Source organism: Apiospora marii (assembly GCF_038362585.1).
Source record: "Apiospora marii strain CBS 49790 chromosome Unknown utg000011l_segment0_segment0, whole genome shotgun sequence".
NCBI lineage: Eukaryota > Fungi > Ascomycota > Sordariomycetes > Amphisphaeriales > Apiosporaceae > Apiospora > Apiospora marii.
Genome location: NW_027117382.1, coordinates 457,754 through 479,871, shown reverse-complemented (window position 1 = coordinate 479,871; position 22,118 = coordinate 457,754). Strand labels below are relative to the sequence as shown.

The 22,118-nt window shown below is 53.1% G+C and overlaps 9 protein-coding genes across 9 annotated transcripts; 5 read left to right on the top strand and 4 right to left on the bottom strand.

The window, feature by feature from the left end:
- Positions 1-761: 761 nt before the first annotated feature.
- On the top strand, positions 762-2,360 carry PG985_013215 (uncharacterized protein; the record flags this gene model as incomplete). Its single annotated transcript, XM_066832981.1, has 1 exon — positions 762-2,360. One exon carries the CDS (start codon positions 762-764, stop codon positions 2,358-2,360), a length of 1,599 nt encoding a protein of 532 aa, XP_066677721.1.
- Positions 2,361-2,642: 282 nt separating this feature from the next.
- On the bottom strand, positions 2,643-3,332 carry PG985_013214 (uncharacterized protein; the record flags this gene model as incomplete). The annotated part of the gene is made up of 1 exon (XM_066832980.1): positions 2,643-3,332. The coding sequence occupies one exon, from the start codon at positions 3,330-3,332 to the stop codon at positions 2,643-2,645; it is 690 nt and encodes a 229-aa protein (XP_066677720.1).
- Positions 3,333-3,996: 664 nt separating this feature from the next.
- PG985_013213 (uncharacterized protein) lies at positions 3,997-6,393 on the bottom strand (the record flags this gene model as incomplete). Its single annotated transcript, XM_066832979.1, has 1 exon — positions 3,997-6,393. One exon carries the CDS (start codon positions 6,391-6,393, stop codon positions 3,997-3,999), a length of 2,397 nt encoding a protein of 798 aa, XP_066677719.1.
- Positions 6,394-7,055: 662 nt separating this feature from the next.
- PG985_013212 (uncharacterized protein) lies at positions 7,056-8,276 on the top strand (the record flags this gene model as incomplete). Its single annotated transcript, XM_066832978.1, has 1 exon — positions 7,056-8,276. The coding sequence occupies one exon, from the start codon at positions 7,056-7,058 to the stop codon at positions 8,274-8,276; it is 1,221 nt and encodes a 406-aa protein (XP_066677718.1).
- Positions 8,277-8,460: 184 nt separating this feature from the next.
- On the bottom strand, positions 8,461-10,497 carry PG985_013211 (HET-domain-containing protein; the record flags this gene model as incomplete). The annotated part of the gene is made up of 1 exon (XM_066832977.1): positions 8,461-10,497. One exon carries the CDS (start codon positions 10,495-10,497, stop codon positions 8,461-8,463), a length of 2,037 nt encoding a protein of 678 aa, XP_066677717.1.
- Positions 10,498-11,674: 1,177 nt separating this feature from the next.
- On the bottom strand, positions 11,675-12,715 carry PG985_013210 (uncharacterized protein; the record flags this gene model as incomplete). Its single annotated transcript, XM_066832976.1, has 1 exon — positions 11,675-12,715. One exon carries the CDS (start codon positions 12,713-12,715, stop codon positions 11,675-11,677), a length of 1,041 nt encoding a protein of 346 aa, XP_066677716.1.
- Positions 12,716-13,774: 1,059 nt separating this feature from the next.
- Positions 13,775-14,819, top strand: PG985_013209 (GTP cyclohydrolase I; the record flags this gene model as incomplete). Its single annotated transcript, XM_066832975.1, has 2 exons — positions 13,775-14,443; positions 14,514-14,819. The coding sequence occupies 2 exons, from the start codon at positions 13,775-13,777 to the stop codon at positions 14,817-14,819; spliced, it is 975 nt and encodes a 324-aa protein (XP_066677715.1).
- Positions 14,820-19,681: 4,862 nt separating this feature from the next.
- PG985_013208 (uncharacterized protein) lies at positions 19,682-20,928 on the top strand (the record flags this gene model as incomplete). The annotated part of the gene is made up of 2 exons (XM_066832974.1): positions 19,682-20,062; positions 20,122-20,928. The coding sequence occupies 2 exons, from the start codon at positions 19,682-19,684 to the stop codon at positions 20,926-20,928; spliced, it is 1,188 nt and encodes a 395-aa protein (XP_066677714.1).
- Positions 20,929-21,489: 561 nt separating this feature from the next.
- On the top strand, positions 21,490-22,110 carry PG985_013207 (uncharacterized protein; the record flags this gene model as incomplete). The annotated part of the gene is made up of 1 exon (XM_066832973.1): positions 21,490-22,110. One exon carries the CDS (start codon positions 21,490-21,492, stop codon positions 22,108-22,110), a length of 621 nt encoding a protein of 206 aa, XP_066677713.1.
- Between the last annotated feature and the right edge of the window lie 8 nt (positions 22,111-22,118).

Here is a 22,118-nt window from a genome sequence, read left to right as displayed (position 1 = left end):
AGTGATATAGACAAGGACCTATCTGAACTACGGAAGCGAAAAAATTATTAAGCAGTACATACTGCGTGGCAATGGACATTAAATAGTCTTGCGTTTGAGTATATGGTTTCCCAAACCATGTCAAATAGTGATTTCAGCCAACAACACAGCCCCTTTATTGCAAGGAGTTGGGAGCTGAATGCGAGTGGTCACACTGTTTCAGCTACGAGAGCGGCCCAAAGCCCCTTTATGAATTGATTGGACATGCGGAGGCCACAACCCGTTCCGCCCATCTGATGCCTGCAATCTGACAGACCTTCTTTCGGGACAAATTGGAAACCCGCCACAATTGAAGGTTCAGCGCCTAGGCAGAAAGTCAAGTGGAATCCAAAATAATTGCTCATGATAGGTCACCGTTGCTCCCTTAAGGTGGTCAAGCTCCTGCGCCTCGCTGCAAGCCATGGTCTCAGTAAAGGGTTTCTGGTCAAATCTACGTGGCCAGGCATATGCTACAAGCTGTAAAATTCCTTTACACAGATCAGGCTGTGATACGAGCGATCTGATTGGGTTTCTTGGCTGCCTGCACAGCTATGCCCATCCCAGCCCTGATAATACAAAGCCAAGGGGGAGACAAAATGCTCAAGTTGCGCCCAGAGTGCTTGGCCTTCAAAGACGTGCGATTCTTCTGGCGCACCCTTCACGTTGCGCATATTTGAACAAGCAACCGTGGATGTAGTCGGTCTGGTAATCACAAGCATTGATAAATGTTTCAAGTAAGCAATATGGCCTGTCAGAAACGGAAATCCATCAAGGTCCTAACTGTTCACAGGGTTGGGGAATTTCTGGTTGGCGTCTTTCGGACCTATAAGGCAGCTGAGCAGGAGATCAGCGAGCATATCCTCGTCATAGAGAACATTTGGATCACGACATCGATTCAGATCACCGTCATCCAGCGGGTAGCGCGGTTTATGAATCATGACTACTGCCGCGCCATGGATGAGACTCTGGCACAGCTTCACACCAAGCTCTCGGCGGTGGTGACAGAAGTCCAAAAAATCGCGGTGCCGGATGAGAATCCCCGCCCAGGTATCTGGGTCTTTGGACAAGCGGTCGACAAATGGCGGTATGTCCGGGTCAAGTCGACCCTTAGCACCATCAGCAAAGAGATGGAGGAATGGCAGACGCGTTTTAACATTTTGTGGATGCTGCTCCCGCGGATGGACAACCCAATCATCGACGAGCAGCTTCGGTGTGTCAAAGAGCAGAGCCGCGAGGCGAACGCCACCTACGGCCCCGGCTCGCACAGCTCGTGGCGCTCGGAACCCCTATCGTCGGCTCAGGGAGTACGAGCGGCGCTGAGGGCGCCGCGCGACCAGCAGACCAAAGTCTTCATGCCGACCATCGACATGGAGTCCCAGCCGCTTCTGTATTCGTCGGCGAGAGTGGCGCGGCAGGGGCCCGGATCCGACTGGTACGTCATCGACTCGGTGCGCTGTCCCCCTGGCACCGACCCCGACGCTTTCGACCTCGACGTGCGCCAGCTTGCACACAGGTTCAAGCACGCGGACCCGTCGGCGTTTGGGCTGCTGACGTGCCGAGGCGCGATGCGCATCGTCGACCCTTATACCCAGCGCCTCGCCTCCTGCGAGCTCGTCTTCTACAAGCCCCGCAACATGGAGGTGCTCCAGAGCCTGCGCCAATGCCTCCTGAACAGCAGCGGGGCCGCGTCGCTCAACCGTCGCCTGTCCGTCGCGCGGGAGCTCGTCAAGAGTATCAGCTTCGTGCACACGTTCGACTTTGTGCACAAGAACGTGCGACCCGAGTCGGTCCTCCTGTTCGAGGAAGCGAACGCGCGGCGGCGCTGCGCGACGTTCCTTGTCGGGTTCGAAGGGTTCCGCCGCGCAGACGGGGCCACGGCCATGCTGGGCGACACCCTGTGGCACAAGGACACCTACCGGCACCCGTCGCGGCAGGGCGTGTTCCCGAACGAGTACTACAAGATGCAGCACGACATCTACAGCCTGGGGGTCTGTCTGCTCGAGATCGGGCTCTGGGAGTCCTTTGTCGACTATGACGATAAACTGGTCCCCCAGCCTGGGCGGCACATCGCTGCCATGCGGGGCTGGCTAGTTGCAAACGGACGAGGACAGCAAATGCGCATCTCGGACTTCAAGGACTACGTCACCTCACTGGCGACGGACCAGTTGCCAAACGTCATGGGGCAGCGGTATACCGACGTGGTCATGACCTGTCTGACCTGCCTGGACGTAGACAATCATGGGATAGGCAATGAGGCTGATGTGGACGACACAGATGGTATTATTGTAGCTGTGCGGTTCGTGGAGAAGATCCTGATCAAGATTGACGAAATTGCTATTTGAATTACATCGGTTTCCTCGGTGTAGGAAAAGTGTAACCGCGATGACGAAGGCTGCTCGTGCAGCTGGGTTCCAGACAACCGCTGAAAAAGAAGGGTCCAGTCACAGTACGTGCGTTGAGTATCAGTCATAACCAAGACAACATAAGCTGACAATTTCTCCGTGATATTTCAATCTGTGAAAGCTTCGTTGTAATGTACATAGATCCTCCTTAACTAATGTAGCATGAATGATATTATGATGATCCTAAAAGTTCATGCTGACTTCGCCGCAGACCATTCCCTATTACGAAGCTTTGTCGGTGCCAGCATCGTCCTTGCTGGTATCAAGAGGTGTTTCCTCGGTGGTGGTACTGTCGGTGTTGGCATTTGCTTCCTTTTTGGAGCAGACCTGGGCGATGTCGTGGGTAGTCGTAATCTTGTTGAGTCCCTGGGCATTGCCCATGTGCTGTATGATATCCCTCACGATCATCAAGCACCTCCCGAGCTTGTTGGCGCCCCAGGCGTGCCTGTTCTCCAAGGCAAACTCCTTCTCGAACCCGATGCCCCAGATCGCGTCGTACGGGCTCGCCTCCGCCAGGACGCTGCCGACCGTGCCCATCAGTCCTGCCCTGAGCTGCTCGTTCTGCGTGAACTTGCACAGGTTGCCCGTGACGACCGCGTCGATGCCCGCCGCGGCCCAGACGTCGTCGTCGAACCCCTTCACCTTCCGGCCCATGGCCTTGTGCTGGCGCGGGGACTTCTTGGGGCTGTGGAGGATCGCGGCCGCCGTGCTGGCGTCGCCGAACGTCTCGGCTTTGCGGTACATCATGTACTGTTCCGCGGTGGCGAAGGGGTGGCCGTCGCAGAAGAAGCCGGATTTGTACCATTGGCAGAACATGCCGTGCTTCTCGCTGGCGCGCCAGAAGAAGACGACGGGGGAGTCGGGTGTTACTGACGCGTTGCCGTCGAAGCCCTTGAATGAAATGGAAGCCATGGTGCAGGTAATTTGATGGTCGAAATGGGTTGAAGAGTGTGAGAGTTTGTGGGTATTGCAGTGATGAGTAAACTTTGTGGATGTGTGAAATGCTTCAAAAAGATGAGGGAGGAACAACGTTGGCTTTTGTACGCAGGCCTCTGAGTCAACCGGCAACTGGAAAGGGGAGAGTGAGCTTTGAGTTCTCTGGTATGGAACTCTAGAACTTAATATTCTACGGAAACTCACCATATTGCATCGCAGTTTCCTTAATGATTTGGATTCTATTAGTTCGCAGTATCTGGCGGTAGCCTGTTCGGCGTGAGTCACTCGGCTTTGGCGCCATGCCAAGCCACCCTCCCACCCAGCTGGAGGGAGCCCTGCTGTCTAACCTTATGAACGGCTTCACTCGTGGGCCTAAAGCAATGATATCAGCCAATCTGAGAACCTTTTTGCCATGATAGTACATGTTGATATATTCTGAATAAACTCGTATCATGTACGTTTGAAGAGTAGATCGGGAGGAAGTAACGTTAATCTATAATTACCATTGACATTTCACTGACCTTTCCCTTTTTACCGTCATTGCGCCAACGGGTATGAATTTTCAATTTGTTATCTCAGTCTGGTTGCCATGTTTCCCCGAAAAACGATGAGACGATCAGAGCCTATACCTGATAAACGTCTAGGCAGAGCTATACATATCCCCTATGCCAGAATCTTGGTCCCGGCTCTTCATCGGCTCGGGTGCATTGGGATACACCTTGATTTCCTTCATCCACGTCTTGAGATCCGTCATCGACAGCTGGTCACCCTTGCTTGCGTCCTGTGTGGCTGGCCCGCTTTTGGTATGCGCCGACCTGTCACGAAAGTGGATGCGGCGCAGATGCGCGGCGGCGCTGTGGTGAGAGCTGTATTGCTTGCCCGAGACGCATGCCCTGCACTTGTCGAGAGGCAAGATGACCGGAGCTGAAGCTCGCAGCCCCTGAGAAGCTGGGTCAATGCATTTCCATTTGCGCACTGGGTCGCCCCGGTCACGTTCGGCACGGAGGTGGGTCCCACGAAATGCTGAATCTCCAATTATCGTAACTTTGGTCGCCATCTGGTCGTCATATTCGTCAGGGTTGGAACTGAAGTGCCATGTCGGTTGCGATGCAGTGTTGAAAGCCTCCTCCATATCCTGTAAGCTTGACATGGCTCTGCTGCTCGTATAGGTTGGAAACCCCCCGAGAAAATCTGAGTCGGACGCATCGTCTGAGTGGTATTCATCAGTTCCAATTCCCACAAGGTATTCGTCTGTTATTGACGGCTTGTCGACTGCAAATTGGCTAACTGGCTGCCTTATATATGTTGACCCATGGCTCGAAAGCTCTGTTGAAACAGTCGATTCAGTTGTCGTATTGGAACCGTTCGCGTGACTACTGTTTGTGTGAGTCGATGGTTCACTGGTCATTGCTATTTGGTAGTCAAACGTTTCGAGCGTGTTGGCCCACTGCTCCTGGTCAGCGGGTTCATACCATCCGCTGAGGAAAAGTCCAGGGGTGTGTGATGTCTCCATTCCTGGAGCACGAGGAGCCCATAGGGACTCGTATAGACGTTGAGCCGGATCTGTTCCTGCGACGACTCCTGTTGCTTGTTGAGTAGACTCGGTTGCGCTAAGCCATCGCTGTTGGCTAGGTATCGAAATCTCGTCCGCTCCTAGTTTCGTCTGAATATCTTGGAAGACCTGGCCAACAGGTAGGACATAGGCTTCCCCAGATACATCGGTCGACACTACATGCCCGAAGACCTCACCAGTGTCTTCTCTTATGACCCAGCTCCCCGAATCTCCCGGTCTAAGCATGAATGGGCGTCTGGTGATGCACTCGTCCGTATGAGGGTTGGGAATGAAGTCCAACGTTTCGACTGCCTCTGTACCTGGCGCAATGCGGATGCATGAAGCATTGGAGACCAGGAGTCCATGACATTGCCCGCGGGTGGTCATTGCATAGACGCGAACTCCGTTGGGATACTGTGTCCAATTCGTCTGGGCCACCTGAAGGGGGAGTGTGCGGGATTGGGTCCCCTTTGGAGCGCTGTTCTCGTTGATATTCGCCGGTGAACCCCCCGAAGTATAAGTACTGTCCAAGAGGTGTATCAAAGCCCAGTCATAGTTGCTTCTTGAGTTGTTGCAGTTCTCAAAGGAATGTTGAGTGACATATCCGATCTCCTTCGATATCTCGGCTTGTTCGCTGCACACACTGGCAGTGTGAGCCGGATTCGAGGAATCGGTGTCATCGCCATTGAAGACTTCGCTGGTTTCCGAACTCGTATCCGAGTCTTCGGGGTCCGATTCGTCGCTTTCTCGAGAATCTTGAGAACTGGCATCAACGGACGCATCTCTCCGTGGTACAGAGTGGCCGGCTGTAAATCCATAGAGTGTAGTGATGCCCTTGACTTTCACAGAGACCAGCCCACCGAGAGTGCTTATCTTGGATTTGTTTTGGCCCTCAATCCGGATCATTGTGCCGTTCAATTGGCCACCATTCAACCCCGGCTTTTTGAACACCTTCAACCCCCCATTCAATCGGCGAAGTCCAGGTATGACGTGAATTATGAAGTCCTTCTCGACCTCCTCGCGAACGTGATCTTGGTGGAAGAACTTCTTGGCTTTTCTGACTGCCCGCTTGTCGCAACACTGGACAACAATGCATAGCTGCGCGCTAGGCTCATCAAGTCCTACCCACCTGATCTTCATGGACGCGTCTCCTGGGACGGCGTCGAGGAGACTATCGGCAAACAAGCACCTGATGTCACGGAAACGATCTTGTTGCTGTTGCGAGATTGGCAAATTGACATAGTTGAGTTTGGAAGTTTTTCCTTTGTCCTGACTACTACCAGAGTCGAGCGAAGCGTAACCAGAGTCGGGATGGCTGGAAGTGGTGCTTGACTGTTCTACAGTCTTTGACTGCCGCCGTGAAAATAAGTTCTTCAACTTCGTTGCGGGGCTCTCTGAGGGAGACGTGTGGTTGATGTCTGTGACAGCGTAGGGCAGGATTGAAGTTGAGTCTGGGTTCGGACGAGAAATATGAAGTTCAGCCATGGTGAAGAGTTGGATCAATCGCCCAACCTGATGTGTCTTGTTATGCCTCCGCCTCCGGGCTGAAGGCCAAGGATATAAGCAGAATGAGTAAAATGGGAAAAGATGGTGTAGTGAATCTTCTCAGTTCAACACGACTGATCCCCTCAAAGGGCTGGTATGGAATACGGGGTTTGGGTTTCGACCAGACGATCTCTTCGGCAATAATACGTGGGTGCCCAAACTGGAAATTCATTCGTGGAAAGTGGCGAAGTTCCAAAAGCCAAGGTTGGTCGGGACTAGATCCCGTCAGCTGCCGATGGCTTTATGCAGACCGTGCGACGTTGCAGCTTATTATTGGAGAGATTCGTTGGCATCGCCCCCCAGGCTGATTTTGACCCGTCTAAGCCACCATCTCGGCAGCAAGGACAGCGACCACGACGCACCTCGGAGAGGTCCGCGACGAGTCTTTCGCCTGGTGCAGTACGAATGAACATACTACGCCAAGATTTTGTGAGCCTTCATATGATCGTGTTAGGCTGTGGCTCTCGTTATGGTAAGAGCAGCGCCCAATTACTGATAACAGGCGCCGGGGACATATAAGAACACGCATAAGCCAAACCGAGATTCACTATTGGAATAGTTCAAGAACAGGAACTTCATACTAGACCGTAGTAACACTACCAATGTCCCACCTGCCTCTCGATCAATGCACGCCAAAAGTATACGCTCGTCTCGGCCAGGCTCTATGGTCCTGGGAGCCGTGCAACGAATGCCTGAACACGGATGATATAAAGGCAGCACCATGCTGCGAGTGTCCGGTAGATCGAGCTGATCGCTACTTCCGATTCTACCAAGCGGTTGTCCACGAGTACTATGCTTCCAGCATCAGCCCAATCTTCAAAAACCATCATGACTTGTTCCGAGCCATTATACGCCTGCGAACAAATCCCCAAACTACGCGAAATGAGCTTCTGGAATTCATTGCCCCAAGTTGCTCAGATGTTGACGAGCAGACGAGCGCCACCGCCCTCGTGACACGCATCGTCGTGATGGTTGAGTGTTCCACCATTTACCAGTCAGCAGACCGGCTCGAAAAAGGCCTGTCGAACGTACCTTGGAATGAAAATACCTCCATAAACTCATACATTGGCGGTTTCTTCTCTAACCAGAATAGCGCCACCTTACAGTGTTTGTTGTGGGATAGCGATTTGAGGCACGGGTCCAAGTCTACGCTGCGGGCCACGAAGCTGCGAAAGCGGCTCAAACTCCGATTGCGGCCCACGCACGACTTGCGCAACCACTTGAAACTGAACCGGCAGGGCGGCGAGCTCGAGATCTTCCACCACGCTGCATTCCTAAAAGAGCAGCTCTGGGCCACCAACGCACATCGCCGTCAAGGTGGGACCAGCAACGCTACGGCTTCTGCAACACTACTTCCCCGACAGCTCCTGCTCGAGATTCTCGACTCACTGCAGCGCATCCTGTTTCCGTTGGACGATGCGGCCTCGAAGCGGCTGCTGCGCCGCCTCATCAAGAGCTCCGATACGGCATTCGACCCGTCGCTACTGCAGTTTGAGTACAGCTCATTGATCCACGCTACCGAGAACGACGGCAAAGAAGATCAAGAAGGTCATAGCAATAGTAGGAACAGCATGGCCGGGGGTGGTGCTGTTCGATATCAGTATCTGGGATCGCGGCTCGCGGAGCTGCGTGAGGAGCTCGAGAACCCGCCACCGCGGCGATGGTTTGACCGTCAATTGCAGCGCCGGAGCAGCGGCCGTTACGTCATGATGGTGACGCTGGCGGGAGTGGTGTTTGCAGTCTTGTCGCTCATGATGAGCGCCATTCAGACGTGGATCGCGTATCAGGCATGGAAGAGGCCTTATGACCCAAGTCCTCCCTGAGACGGACAATTGACGGTCTGATGGACCACACATGTGACAGCATTCCATGAGAGCATCAGTTGGCGAACTCCTGACTTGAGGTTTGAGGTTCATGGCCCTTGTGGCTTAGCTGTGATCTAGAGCACCATGTCGCACCTGCGTTTAGCCCCTTTCCTTCACACCATTCCCGCCTATATAGCGCCATTTAAATCAAATCTAGCCAACGGAGTTCACGTCCCGTCCGCTTCTTGATAAGATCCTTGAGACCATCATAGGTGACGTCCACGCGCAAGCCTGGACAGCCCTGCGTCCTCCGTTTTTCTTCCTCAACATCGAACCCTAAGCCCTCTACAGCCAGTCTAGGGTCCAGAAATGACACCTCGCCCGTGCTATCATTCACGAACCCATACTGCGAATTTGCCGCCCTGACCTTTGCAATCCGGGTACCTTGCGGTAAAGGCCCGAGCATAGATTCACCATCGCATGTATCCGCAGTGAAGCATTGGCCTACGACGGTATGAGAATCGCCGTCCTGTCCGTTCCCCACCAGCGGTCGCAACATCATAGGAAACCTACATCCCACGAGAATGCTGACCAGATCACCTGGCTCCGCGGTCCCTGGGCATACAATTAGAGTACCGCGCGCGTCCCAGCCTAACCGCCGCCCTATCAAGAATGAGCTGTACATATTTACCACGCCGCTTAAACCAAGATCATCGATTGTGGCGCTCAGGGTCCCCGAGAAGAGTCTTCGAATTACTCCAGCGGGATCCTGAGTGGAATATGCTAGGTTTCTGTATGGGTGGAATCTCTTGGGCTCGTCACCACACAGCATAGTCTGAGCGTACATATTTACTATGTCGGCGTCTTGGCTATAGTTCTTCTTGGCTCCGGTATTAAGAGTCGAAATGGCGGTATGTAACATCCAGACAGCTTCTCCGAGCGTGTAAGTTTGCATCGGTGTGATCGCTGGTCCTGTTTTTTGTATCGATGTTGTTATCACACCGGTCACCCGCAGCAATTTTGAGTGACCCTGGATTACAGTGTACAAAGGGGAGATATGAGAGGAAGCGAGTGCTTCTGTATTATACACCTGATTTGTGGATTTCCGTGACCAATCTGGAACCCAGCTTGGAAGAGAATTCGCCGGCGGTCCGTCGCTCAGCTCGCATTGGCCGATGATGTCGAGTGCTCTCCATCTCTCAATGCATCCTTTCACGATATTTGTATAGATGACCTCGAACGTCTGTGTGTAATCTGGCTTTATACCCAGACCGTCGTGTAACGTTTTCCCTAGAAAACCTAAGACCGCGAATACGCGATCCCGCTTGTCTACACAATCAGCCACATCGAAGTACCTCCGCATATATTCTGGACGGACTGATCGGTCCTGAACGGAGAAGCCGGACACTGAAATAAGGGCTTGGTACAACTCGGAAAGGTATAATTCCTTCCATTTTGGTGATGAGCGGTCCATCGCTGGCACTGCATGGATCTCTTTTTGAGCCAAAAGACGTAGGGCGTTTCGAAATTCAGGCCAGGAAACTTGGAAGTCGCCGAAACAGACAATGCTATCTTCGTTACCGAGGAAGATTTCCTGGCGGATCCACAGACGGGTGAACCATGGACGACGCAGGAGGGCAGCAAGAGGCCGAATTTCATCGTTCTTCAAGAATAGCGACTTGCTTAGATCTGTCAGGTCTCTGGCCACGCTATCCGATACAACTTCCAATTCTCCCCGAGTGTAATTATATACGACTTGCGATCCCAGAGACCCCATCAACTTCATGGCAATCTCCATGCCATCTGCGTTGGGACCCAGCCAGGCCACGACGCGGGTCGCCCGCTGATAAATTCGGGCCATCATCTCCACGTGAGGTCCTTTCTCCAAGTCGTCATCCTGATTGATGAAAATGGCGTCAATCCACATGAAGCGTGCCGAATGGGTGCACCTCAACTGGCGGAGAGCCCCATATAGATTCTGCGTGACTGATATGGAACGAAATATTCGACTGCCGCAGTCGACCATAACCTGGAGAGGATCTTCCTTGGACCCCCAGACGTAGCTAAGAGCCTCGTACAATGGGGCGATGGCAACTTCAAATGCTACCGTGTCGATGGCGATCAGAATTGGCTTATCTGGGGTATCAGGCTGAATAATGCAGCGACGAATATGAGTCGTTGTAGGAAGAGGCATGTACCAGTAAGCTTGAATGGTGTCTCTAGGCGGAACTAGCTCCATGATGAATAGAGGAGCCTTATAATCGGGAACAGTGTTGCTAGCAATCGACCGCCTAAGGTGAATGTACTCAGGCTTGAGGCGAGCATGATGCTAAAGAAGCGGTGGTGATTGGGGGGGGGGAAACCATGTTCAGCTTTGTTGGAGGCGTCACAGCCTCATCACGGTATCAAGCTTGTAAACCACAATTATAGATAGGCGCCGTAATCTATGTCTTAACGAGACTTGGCAAGGATTCCGTTCCAAGGAGCTGAAAGAATATGGTATCTTATCTTGGCAGAGGATCCAGGCTATGATGGAATGGCAATCCCCAAAGCATCATGTATTTACCGCTATTACGCCTCCCAGACCGACGTAATCGTCAAGAGGTCGAAATAATAGCGAAACAGCAGAAAATGGGTCACGCGAGGAAACGCCTTGCATGAAGGCAGGTCGTGGCAAGCGGGGCTGTTGGGGAGCCTGGAGGCTATGCCTGTCTGTAAAAACCCAGGCAGGGGTGGCGTAGCAGTTACCTATCTATGATCTGCTGCTGTGTTTCGTACAATGTTTGTGGGGGAACTCATAGCAAAGTAGCAGATGTGGCGGGCAGCGTTACACCAGGAAGATGAGTGGACAAGGGAGGGCAAGCATTACATGCACGTCTTGCCGGTGCCCATTAATAGTCCTGAGAACTGCGATCAACCAACACGATTCCGAAATGAAGGGCGTATGTAGGAGAAAGCAGGCAATGGAGGTACATATCGATATGTGTAAGAACCTAGCTAACCTGCTTAAGGTGTGCGAAGCTCCTGCCTGCGTACTTGTATAGATCGCTGACCAATGTCCAACAATGAAAACTCAACTGTCGGCCTATTGAAGGCATGTAGTAAGAGAACGGCTGAAATGTGCAGTAAAATGTCCAGCATGCGCAATTGTTGTAACCAAATTAGGTCGTGATAGTCAAAATATGACGCATATTTTCTTCCGTCAAATTCATAAGTGATGTTGTGGTTGGTATAAGGACAAGACCAACTTGCAAGCTGTAGCGAATAATATATTGTATGGGTATCAAAACGCGACCGTAACCCGACGACTCCACGCGTCTCCCCTTTCCCTAAAATGCTGCAAGAAACAAACGATGGATCAATTTCCCTCTACTCCGACAAAACTCCAACCGACTCCCTGTTGCCCCGTCCTCCTTCTACCTGAAGATCCGTCGACCGGCGAGTTTGGGCGCAAACCGCTCCGAGCCGTTGCGGGTCTGCTGGTTCCAGATCATCAGACTGCCTCCCGAGCCTCCGCCTCCATTCGACTTCCTCCAGCGCCGGTAGGCCTCCATCAGGTGGTCGGGCCGCAACGGGGCTTGGCGTCGGTACTTCGACTCCTCGCTGATGTCGTCCTTCTTCTCGACCTCGTCGGGCAGGTCCGTCTGCTTCTCGCCGGCCTGGATCCACTCCTGCTGGACGCGCCGCGCCTCCTCGATGATGTCGCCCACGAAGAGCTTGCAGACGACCTGCATGGCCTGCGGGATCGAGGGCTGCACGGACTGCGACGTGACCGAGTTGATGTACTTCCGGATATTGGCCAGGGTAATCTTGGACTGATGCCAGACCTCGTAGCGGTGGAACTGGTCGTCCGTCATGCGCTGCTTCAGCAGGGCGCGCTGCCGCTCGTCCTCGTTGACCTGCTCCTTCGAACGTGCCGCAGCCTTACTGGCCATGTTCTCCGGAATGTCAAAGGCACCCGCGCCGCCGTCGTCGCGTCCGCCGTCGCCCTCCTCGTCGTTACCCTCGCCGCCACCGCCGCCTCCCGTTTTGCCCTGCTTGTGGTTGCCGCTGCCGGTGCTGATCACGCTGGCCGCGCCGCCGACGACGCTGGGGGACCCGCCGCGGGCGGCCTCCTCGGCCTCGCGGGCGCGTTCTGCCTTGGACTTTCGGCCGCGCTTCTTCTTGGCCGGGGCGGCGCTGACTTGGCTGCCGCTCACGAGGCTCATGTTGTCGATACTAGGCGACCGTCGGTAGGATGGAGAGAAGGCGCGGCCTTTCGACTCGTCGGGTGGGAATGAGGTTTGGCGCAGGGGGTGGGCGGATGATGTCGATGTGATGGACATGGTAGAGGCCTTGCGGCGCTTCGCGGAAGACAGCTCGGGAGCTCCAGCCGGACGCTTCTTTGATGGCAGCGGAGAATGCGCTGCGTGTGGTGGAGAGCCCGCGGGCGTGTATGATGCGGGCGGCGATGCCATTCTCGCGGATGTTGTGGATGTTTTTAGAAGACGAAAGTGGTTGAAGCAGAGGCCGGCCCGAGATTGTCAAGTCGGCGAACTGGAATTTTTCGGTGTTAAACAATGATGTGCGCTTGCGTGTTTGCGATATTTAATACCACCAAATGAATGTCGAAGGGTGGGTGAATGGAAGAGAGCTGGTTGTTGGATGCTCGTAATTGATGCGACGCCTGAGCTTGACGTCGTGAATTCGAAGCGAGGTGTGATTCTGCCGACTGTCAATCCGCGATCCAGCAGGCCCCCTGTAACGTAGACGGGGTGTGGGCCTTCGTAACCTCACCGCCTATGGGGGATGGCTGACAGGCCTCAGGTTGAGGCGCTGAGCTCTGGAAACAGTGGCTCAGCAAGACTTGCAAAGCGCTAGCACCCACTGTCAAGTCAGCAGCACGTGGGGCGGCAAAGGCCTGAAAAAAAGACTGGGATCCAGAGCTTTGGAAAGTTTTTGGCGGGGTCGTTCTTGCCCGTGCTGCGCCAGAAGTCGGTGATATGGGATCTAGGGACCTCGCTTGACGTCAAATTTGGCGCAGCCTGGCTAGTAGCGGCTCTCTGGCGTGGGCAGGGTCTTGTCAAGAAAATTGGATTGCTACTTCCTCTTGTTAGCGAGTCATCCGATCGCGGGGAATCGAACCAGAACGTCCCAAGAGAACGAGAGAGAGGATCCTGTCAGCTTCATCACTAACTGGGGCTATCACTTCACATCGTCTTCCTACATCATAATTCGGAGTTCTGTTCAACCAATTGTCTTGTCAAAACATCATTGCTTGTTTTCCATTACCCTCCAGATCTCCTGTCAGTACCACTGCTAGACCGTCAAAGATCGTCACCGGCGCGATTGGGTGCTTTGGCAAAAGTGTTCAATGGTACGATAGAAGCATCGTAAGTAACCAAGTTCGACCGAAACCTTCGGTCTGTCCCATCTCCAAATTTCAACGCAACAATGCTGCCAAAGCACACTTGTCTGCAGCAAGACTGACAGATCTCCCGGTCAGAGACTACAGTACTATCTCAATCACCAAAGCAATGGTCGAATTCGCCGAACCCAAGGGCGAGAAAAGGGTGGAAGAGCCCAGCTCTGGGCATGTCAGTCCCTCTGACGCCGACGACTCCAATCACGGCAAGAAGTCGACGAGAAAGCCGAGGCACAAGAAGCGGAAGAGCGAGAATGCGACCGCGAACGGCGCCGCTGAGAACGAAGAGCACCACACCAGCGCCAGCAAACGGAGGAACAGTCTGAGCCAAGCCGCCCGAGACCCCCGCGACGAACCGGAAGGCAAGAAGAAGAAGAGGCGGAAGCAGTCCAAGGACGGTTCCAAGGACACCGCAGAGGTGCCTTTCACACGATCACCAACCCCGGTAATCGATTTCGATGGATTGAGCCGACCGACCGTCGGAACGCGCCAGCGACTCGAGGAGAGCGAGGAGGACAAGGCGAAGAGACTCGAGAAGATGCGCGGCGCCGTCCGGACGATCCTGGAATGCGTAGGCGAAGATCCCGACCGCGAAGGCGTTCTGGCCACACCTAAGCGGTACGCCGAGGCGCTGCTGTACTTCACCAAGGGCTACCAGGAAAACATCAAGGATATCGTTAATGGCGCCATCTTCCACGAGGGACACAACGAGATGGTGATTGTTAAGGACATTGAGATCTTCAGCATGTGCGAGCACCACATGGTCCCGTTCACAGGCAAGGTAAGCGTTCATTGGAGGAACCTCTGCCGGGTAACACCTGCAACGTATGATGATGACTAACCCGCCGCAGATGCATATTGGCTACATCCCCAACAACAACGTTATCGGCATTTCGAAGCTCCCGCGCATTGCCGAAATGTTCAGCCGCAGGCTCCAGGTGCAGGAGCGCTTGACTAGAGAGGTCGCGAACGCCATCATGGAGGTCTTGCAGCCGCAGGGCGTTGGTGTGGTCATGGAGTCGAGCCATCTGTGCATGGTTATGCGCGGCGTCCAAAAGACCACGGCGTCTACTATTACCAGCTGCGTGTTGGGCTGCTTCGAGAACCGGGAGAAGACGCGCAACGAATTCCTCAGTTTGATTAACCTGAACCGATGATAGCAGACGCCGTCGTTTTCGCGCGCGCCTTCAGACAGCGTTATCTTCGCTGGCATGCAGCATGCATGCGCATCGTAGTTTCTTTTTCTTGTTTCATATCCCTAGGACAGGCGTTTTGGCGCGGAGCATGAGATCTCAACATCGGCTCGAAAGCCCGGTTTATTGTCATTATCGTATCCATCAGATGCATAGGGGGGTTTCTGGTTGCATTAGAGGGCATTTGCATCAAGGGGCTCAACGCCGCTCGAAAAGCAAGGCACCTCGCATTGAGGGCATGCGAAACATTCTGGGAAAACGATCCATTGGGGCGTTCTTCAACATACTGGATTACATGTTAGATACCATCAACGGTATACACACTTATATTGAGATAGATTGCTTGAATGCGAAGTACTTTCTCACCTCTTACTCTACTGTCCAGTCTCAATCCGACGCTTGACTTCGGACTGTTTTCTGTTGTATGCCACATTTCCCTTGGGCTTGTGATTTGATCCAATCCGGTACTCTGGGTACTCTAGCTTAATCAAGATCGTTTCGCGGAGTGAAAGACAATTGATGATGATCCTCCTAGGTAGTCGTAACGAAAGTCCATCGTTACCTGAACTTTGAGTGTCTCAATGCATTTCAGCCTGCAGGGGTCGCAGTGGGGCTCTGTCATAGTCTAACTTAACAGCGCATTCTTACATCAAATCAGCTCTCGATAGCTCAGTTGGCAGAGCGATGGACTGTAATAGTTACTAGTAATCCACAGGTCGCCGGTTCAAATCCGGCTCGGGAGAGTTGCCACGTAATGCTATCATCCGCCTCAGGCGGGTTGTATTTTTCTTCTTTTTGGTCTCCTTTCGCAAATAGCTTGAATGATTCCATCTACTTTTTTTAATATGAGTATTATAGCTCAAGTGCATCATTGATGTCTGTTCACCGACAGCACATTTTCCTTGCGTCCCGACTTATGCCACGCAGTTTCCCCACCTTGTCACCTCTGCTGGCTCCTTGCATGTAATATTACACATGGTGCACTTCTGTCACCACTGATTGCATGCCTCTCAGGTTACCTTAGAATGCCAATATTTTCGCCACATGCATATACTTGAACTCAATCGAGTTGCGCGAACCTGATTCATCTCAGAAACGCCCGTCCAATTCGTTGTCTAGTCTTCTTCGACCGAGATCTAGCACTTCATCTTTCGTTATTAGTATAACCATCTTGTTCTTTTCCAGAGATGTAGCCCGCATGTGCTGCTAATAGCTGGCTATAATGACGTGGAGGGGGTCGTCAACCAGCGTATCCTAGACTGTTCGCTCCAACGTTGATCCCAAAATTGGAACTATCGCTTGTGTAGAAAGCGTGCACATTCAACCGTTGTTTCCGTAACACTCTCTATGACTTTGGCTGCGTGAAGACAGTATTTAATTGCTTCAATTGCAGTACTGAGACTGGTTTTTTTGAGAACATAGGTGGCTGGGCCAGTCTTCTGGGCATGGATCTGAGCTGGACTTCTTCACTGATTTCGAAGTTGAGATGTTGAGTAAAAAAAAAAAAAGAGAAAAGAATAGTGACCCAACTAAAAACACTGTTAATAGGACTCGAACTGGGAACCGCCCCAAAAAAAAGTTGTTGGGCGCCCATGAGGTGGCTGTGGGAACGGTGAATTGCTTGACTGAGCACCGTGTTACTTCCACCCGGCCAAGTTTGTCAGCTTCTGACGAAGCTACTGCCTCAAGGGGGTTCTGGGCCTATTGGGCTTAAGTATCTGCTGGTTTTGGAAAGGCTGCTGTCTGCTCAGAGTCGGGCTCGACTGGTGGGTGGGTGGAAGGTTTGGTGTGTCCCTGGGTCGACCCAAACTTGCGCCTTGTCCCATAGCGTTGAGCTGTGGGAGCGCATGTATTTGGGCGCTCTAGTGTGTGCATTTTATGCTACAGTGGTATCTAGTACAGTTTCTAGCAGGAAAAGTAATCAGATTGGTAGGCTTGAGATGAGGATCTGGGTGGGTGTTCTGCTGGCTAGGGGGGTAGTATTGACTGCATGAATTGAGATGGATAAGCGTTGATCAGTTCTACCGTTTCAAATCAGAGGCGTCTTCGTAGAATATAGGTAGAACAACCTGGGAATTGCTCGTGTCATGTGATATTGAGACTATCAATCAAACAGCAGAGTTGCCAGATGCTATCATCCGCCTCGGCCGAAGTGAACTTTCTGAATTTGTCCACCACCAACAGCTATAGCGTGTCGTCTCTGTAGTCTGGTTTGCTGTATAACACATTTGATCAGGAGTTTTCCATGTGTGGAGAATACATGATACCATTTTGGTCTGTTTATTTTCCCGGTGGCTTCGCTACGGCCATCTTCCTCTCGTTGCTTATCGCACCTGTAGTGAACACCAACGGACTGACATGTTGGCGTACGTTCCTGTCTGTACTAGTACCGTCCAGACTATCGTCCATCGCCTGCTTCAACCTTTCTTGAGTACGGACATCAATCTCTCTCTTTGTACGAACTCCCATAACCACTGCATCATCATTGTGATGAGGTGAAATAAATTCATAGGCTTCCCTCTTTTCGTCGAGAATGAGCACTAATGCGGGCTGGATATTTCTCTCCCATAGAGAATCATTAACTGCCAGATATGCTCGGTATGAAGGCAGCTTTCGACGCTGTATGCCTTTCTTAATGTGTTGCACGAGAGAGAGCGTGCGATGGTGTATAAAGTGCTGTCTAAAAGAAGAGAATCTACAAAAAGAGAGCAGCAGTACTGTGCTGCTTATATGTACACAAAGGAGATATCTAGCTAAGCGCGCTAGCCTGTATGGGGCTCGTACCCCTGTCACTGCAACATAATGTTGTTGGCAGCCTTCTCACAGGCATCGCAAAACTCGTTTGCGTTGAAAGTCAAGTTATCTTCGTCAAACGCTTTGTTGAGGCCGATGCAATCGGGACATGCTTTTACCTGAAGTAGTCCCAAATCATTCACTATTTCGGCATTTGTAAGAGGCTCCATTTCTCACTATTAGTTCTGCCACGCGGCAGAGAAGGGTTGATTTGTGAAAGAAAGCCAGCTAGATGGCGGCATTAAGGTTTGTCGCAGTGGCTCGGGGGAGAAACGGAGCAGCTAAAAAATAACAAGCTGAAAGTGTTGGTTTATAGGTGGAGGTCGTCTCTGCTGTTTGATAGAAAGCCTTGGGCATATAAATACTGAGGTCGGACAAAGCAACTACGCTGTTGGCTCTTAGCTCGCATTCCTCGTTGTGTTTGCCAGCGCGTGTTGGACATCATGTTGCTCCATCTACAGGACGCAAACACATGTAGCAAACTGAGCTTAGGAACTTGGAGAGATATGCTGGAATGAGATAGCTCGGTTAGTTCTCTACGATGTCCCAGAATGGATCTGATTACATTACAGGGTGGCCAACATCGGTGCGACCATGGCCTTGTTCGGAGCAGAACAGCTGCGCTATCTTCTATTGCCCCGTTCGGCGATGGTGTCTTATCTATCATTCTTCTTTGCTCTTTTATTTCCCCCTTTCCATCACTTTCTATACCGCCCACGGTCCAGGCTACAGATGATGAAGCATATGACGACTTCTTTCTATGACTGCTTTGCAATGTTCGAAATCTGAATCTGGTGTTGAGATGGCGTGCAAGCAACCGAGTAGTGTCAGCCCCTTTACCCCCATCAACACCGACAGAACTATTCCGAGTGTAGATACCCGGCCAGACGTTGCGGAAGCTTACATATCTGGCTCTTGTACTATGGTGGAAGACTGTACTATCGGGTAGTCAGCAGCGGACCTTCAGGTGGCGTGAGTGCTGTCTGCATTTACAGAAAGAGTACAGAGGTGCAGGCGCCTGCATACTGTCCCTTGATGACGGCCGCGCTGTCTTTCTAGGGGGTTCTACAGCCAATGAAGCGTACCGTTATCCAATCCTGATCCCGGGTGCACAATACCCAGTACATATTTGGACCCGCGAGCTGCTAGAAAACGATACGGGTCACCAACACAGGCAAAAATGTTTTCCTGGAATCCCGAGGAATCCGATACAATCTCGAATCATGTGATATGGAACCGAGAACCAAACGGCAGAGCCGCCGAAGCTCCCGTTGCAGCGTTGCTTGCTTCTTCCCGGTTCCAGAGACTGACATGTTCTGGAGCCGTGATGTGTCGCGGGGGTCTCGCCGCCGCGTCGATGCTGATTGGTGGGAATGAGATCGGAGTTGCATCAAGGCTCCGCGCCACTCCACTAACTACGGAGCACGTCCGTCCGCTATTTGGCTTCGGACGAGCACCCAATCTGTGCGCGATGACAGGGAAAACAAGAAATCCCGGATGTGCCAATTACTCGGTATTGTTGGCTGTCGTTGAAGACGACACCGCTGATCCAAGGACCAATGCATTGAATCAATTCAATACAGATCAAACACCTAGGCGGGACGTTCCTCACGCACGCATTGCCTGATTCAGCGCGTGGTGCGGGGCGCCGTTATTTGAGCGCCTCCGTAGTGCATCGTTCGTCGGGGCCACCAACCTGATCTCGCTCATCTGGTCAGAAGCTGACATAGGACGATGGTCTTGCCATACTGCAGGTCCTTGCCATAATTATTCCGCAGGGGATTGCTAGGCTAGCGCAGACTGCAATCTTGATCTAATATGTCAAAGGGGATGTGGTGGAGTGGGAATTGACTTTACCCCTGTCAGACTAAAGCCGTACCCCTGACCACTAGCTAACGCCCACCGGCCCAGGCCCCCGATCCTGCCATGTATAAAGAGCGCGAAGCATCGCCATGGCTGCATCTTGGGAGTCTGCACCAACCATTGTCTTGGCCAGTCGCACTATTTGACCATCTCGGATCCGAACCGTCAGGATGAGAGCCTTCGTTTTGAGCAGCACCTTTGCCAGTGCCGCACTCGCTGCGGCCAATGGCCCCTACGCCCAGTGTGGTGGAAACGGCTGGGCGGGCGAGTCGACCTGTGTGGATGGCTACACCTGCACCTTCTCCAACGACTGGTACTCGCAGTGCCTGCCCGGGAGTGCTCCCGCCCCTGCCCCTGCTCCCACCACCAGTGCCCCCACAACCACCATGGTGACTTCTACCAAGACCACGGCCGCGGGTGCACCGACGTCCACGTCGTCGGGCAAGTTCAAGTGGTTCGGCATCAACCAGTCCGTCGCCGAGTTCGGCGAGAAGAACCTCCCCGGTGTCTGGGGCAAGGACTTCTACTTCCCGTCGGACGAGACCATTGCCGTAAGTAGCCCAACCTCTTAGTAATAACCAGCGAGACAGTAGCTAATGATCTTTCACAGACACTCGTCAGCCAGGGCTACAACGCCTTCCGCGTCGCCTTCCTGATGGAGCGACTGGTGCCGGACCAGCTGACGGCCACGGCCAACGCGGGCTACCTGGCCAACCTGACCCACACGGTCGACACCATCACCAAGGCCGGCGCCTACGCCATCCTGGACTCGCACAACTACGGCCGCTACTACGGCAACATCATCACCGACGCGAGCCAGTTCAAGGCCTACTACACGACGCTGGCGGGCGCCTTCAAGGGCAACGACAAGGTCGTCTTCGACACCAACAACGAGTGGCACGACGTCGACCAGTCCGTCGTCCTGGACCTGAACCAGGCCGCCATCGACGCCATCCGCGCCGCCGGCGCCACCTCGCAGTACATCTTCGCCGAGGGCAACTCGTGGACCGGCGCCTGGCACTGGAACACGACCAACGACAACCTCAAGGCCCTCACGGACCCCCAGGACAAGCTTGTCTACGAGATGCACCAGTACCTCGACGCGGACGGCTCCGGCACCTCGGACGCCTGCGTCTCGTCCGAGATCGGCGTGCAGCGCGTCGTGGGCGCGACCGAGTGGCTGCGCCAGAACGGCAAGAAGGGCATCATTGGCGAGTACGCCGGCGGGGCCAACGCGCAGTGCGAGGCCGCTGTCAAGGGCATGCTCGACCACATGCTCGCTAACAGCGATGTCTGGATGGGCGCCGTCTGGTGGGCGGGCGGCCCGTGGTGGGCGGACTACATTTACAGCTTTGAGCCCCCGAGCGGTACGGCTTACAAGTACTACAACTCGATCTTGAAGGCGTACGCCCCTTAAGGGGTGGGCTTTTGAGGACAGCGGTTATGTCAATATAGAGACGCCTCTCTATGAGTTACGATGCATGGTGGTAGTAGGTAGTTGACGGAGCTTCACTGTACATATTTACATGGTCAAACCTATATATCAAGATCATCCCTCATTCGTAATCCATGAACCTTGTGATCTTAAGTTTTGCACAAGTGAGTTAAGAGATAACGTACTACAAAACAACGTTGGACATGGCAATCGGGGCCGTGATAGTTTAAAAACGTACAGCTACGTCATCGCAGGGTATAAGTTGACCTAGCTTTCTTCTGTAGAATCCATATTTAGATGTCCTAAAGAGAGAGGTTCCCAAGTACGTTATTGGCATACTAAGCGCGCGCGTAGTGTGGCTGTGCATAACAAGCAAAATAACAAGCAAACAGGCAGCAAGCAGGTTATATTCCTTCATCATTTTGCTTCCTGTCAACATGAGTGAACTTCTCCTCCTTGAGAAACAGAAGGCCACAAATTGAAAATCAGCAAATTGAATGTGACCACTCGTGGATCCCAGTACCCTCGCCCAGCCATCTAAGAATGGATGAAACTCAAAAATGCCCTCCCACCCCTCCGCCTTTACCTCCAGCACCACGCCGGCGCCATATGGACGAACGCCCCTCGCAGTACATGGCCAACCTCGAAGCCGCAGGTCCGGACGCTATCCAGCAGATAGTGACAGCACCACAACCACCCCGTTCCCCGATGGGGTACAAACCCATCCATTACTTCTTCTACGGCACCCTCAAAGACCCTCGCGCGTTGGCAGAGGTACTTGGAGTGGAACAGGCACCGGTTCTTCGGCCTGCCAAGGTCATCGGCTACAGCTTGACCAAGTGGGGGGACTACAAGGCCCTGGTAGACGGAAAACCGGGAGAAGAAGTTGTCGGCGTCGCTGGCGAGATCACTTCGGCCGAAGACGAGCACAAGCTTGCCTACTACGAGACAAGCGCTTACTGCCTTGCACCTTGCCGTATCTTCTTTGTCGACGACCAGGAGCCCTCGCAGCTCTCGGGGAAAACGTTCATGTACGCGGGGGATGCGGTGGCCTTGCGGGAAGGACGCTTTGATATGCAGCTGTGGGAGTTGCAGATGGGTACCAGGCTTCCAGCCAGCTGGCACGAGAGCAAGAGATCTGAGATGGGACAAGAACCAACATAGCTTGCTGC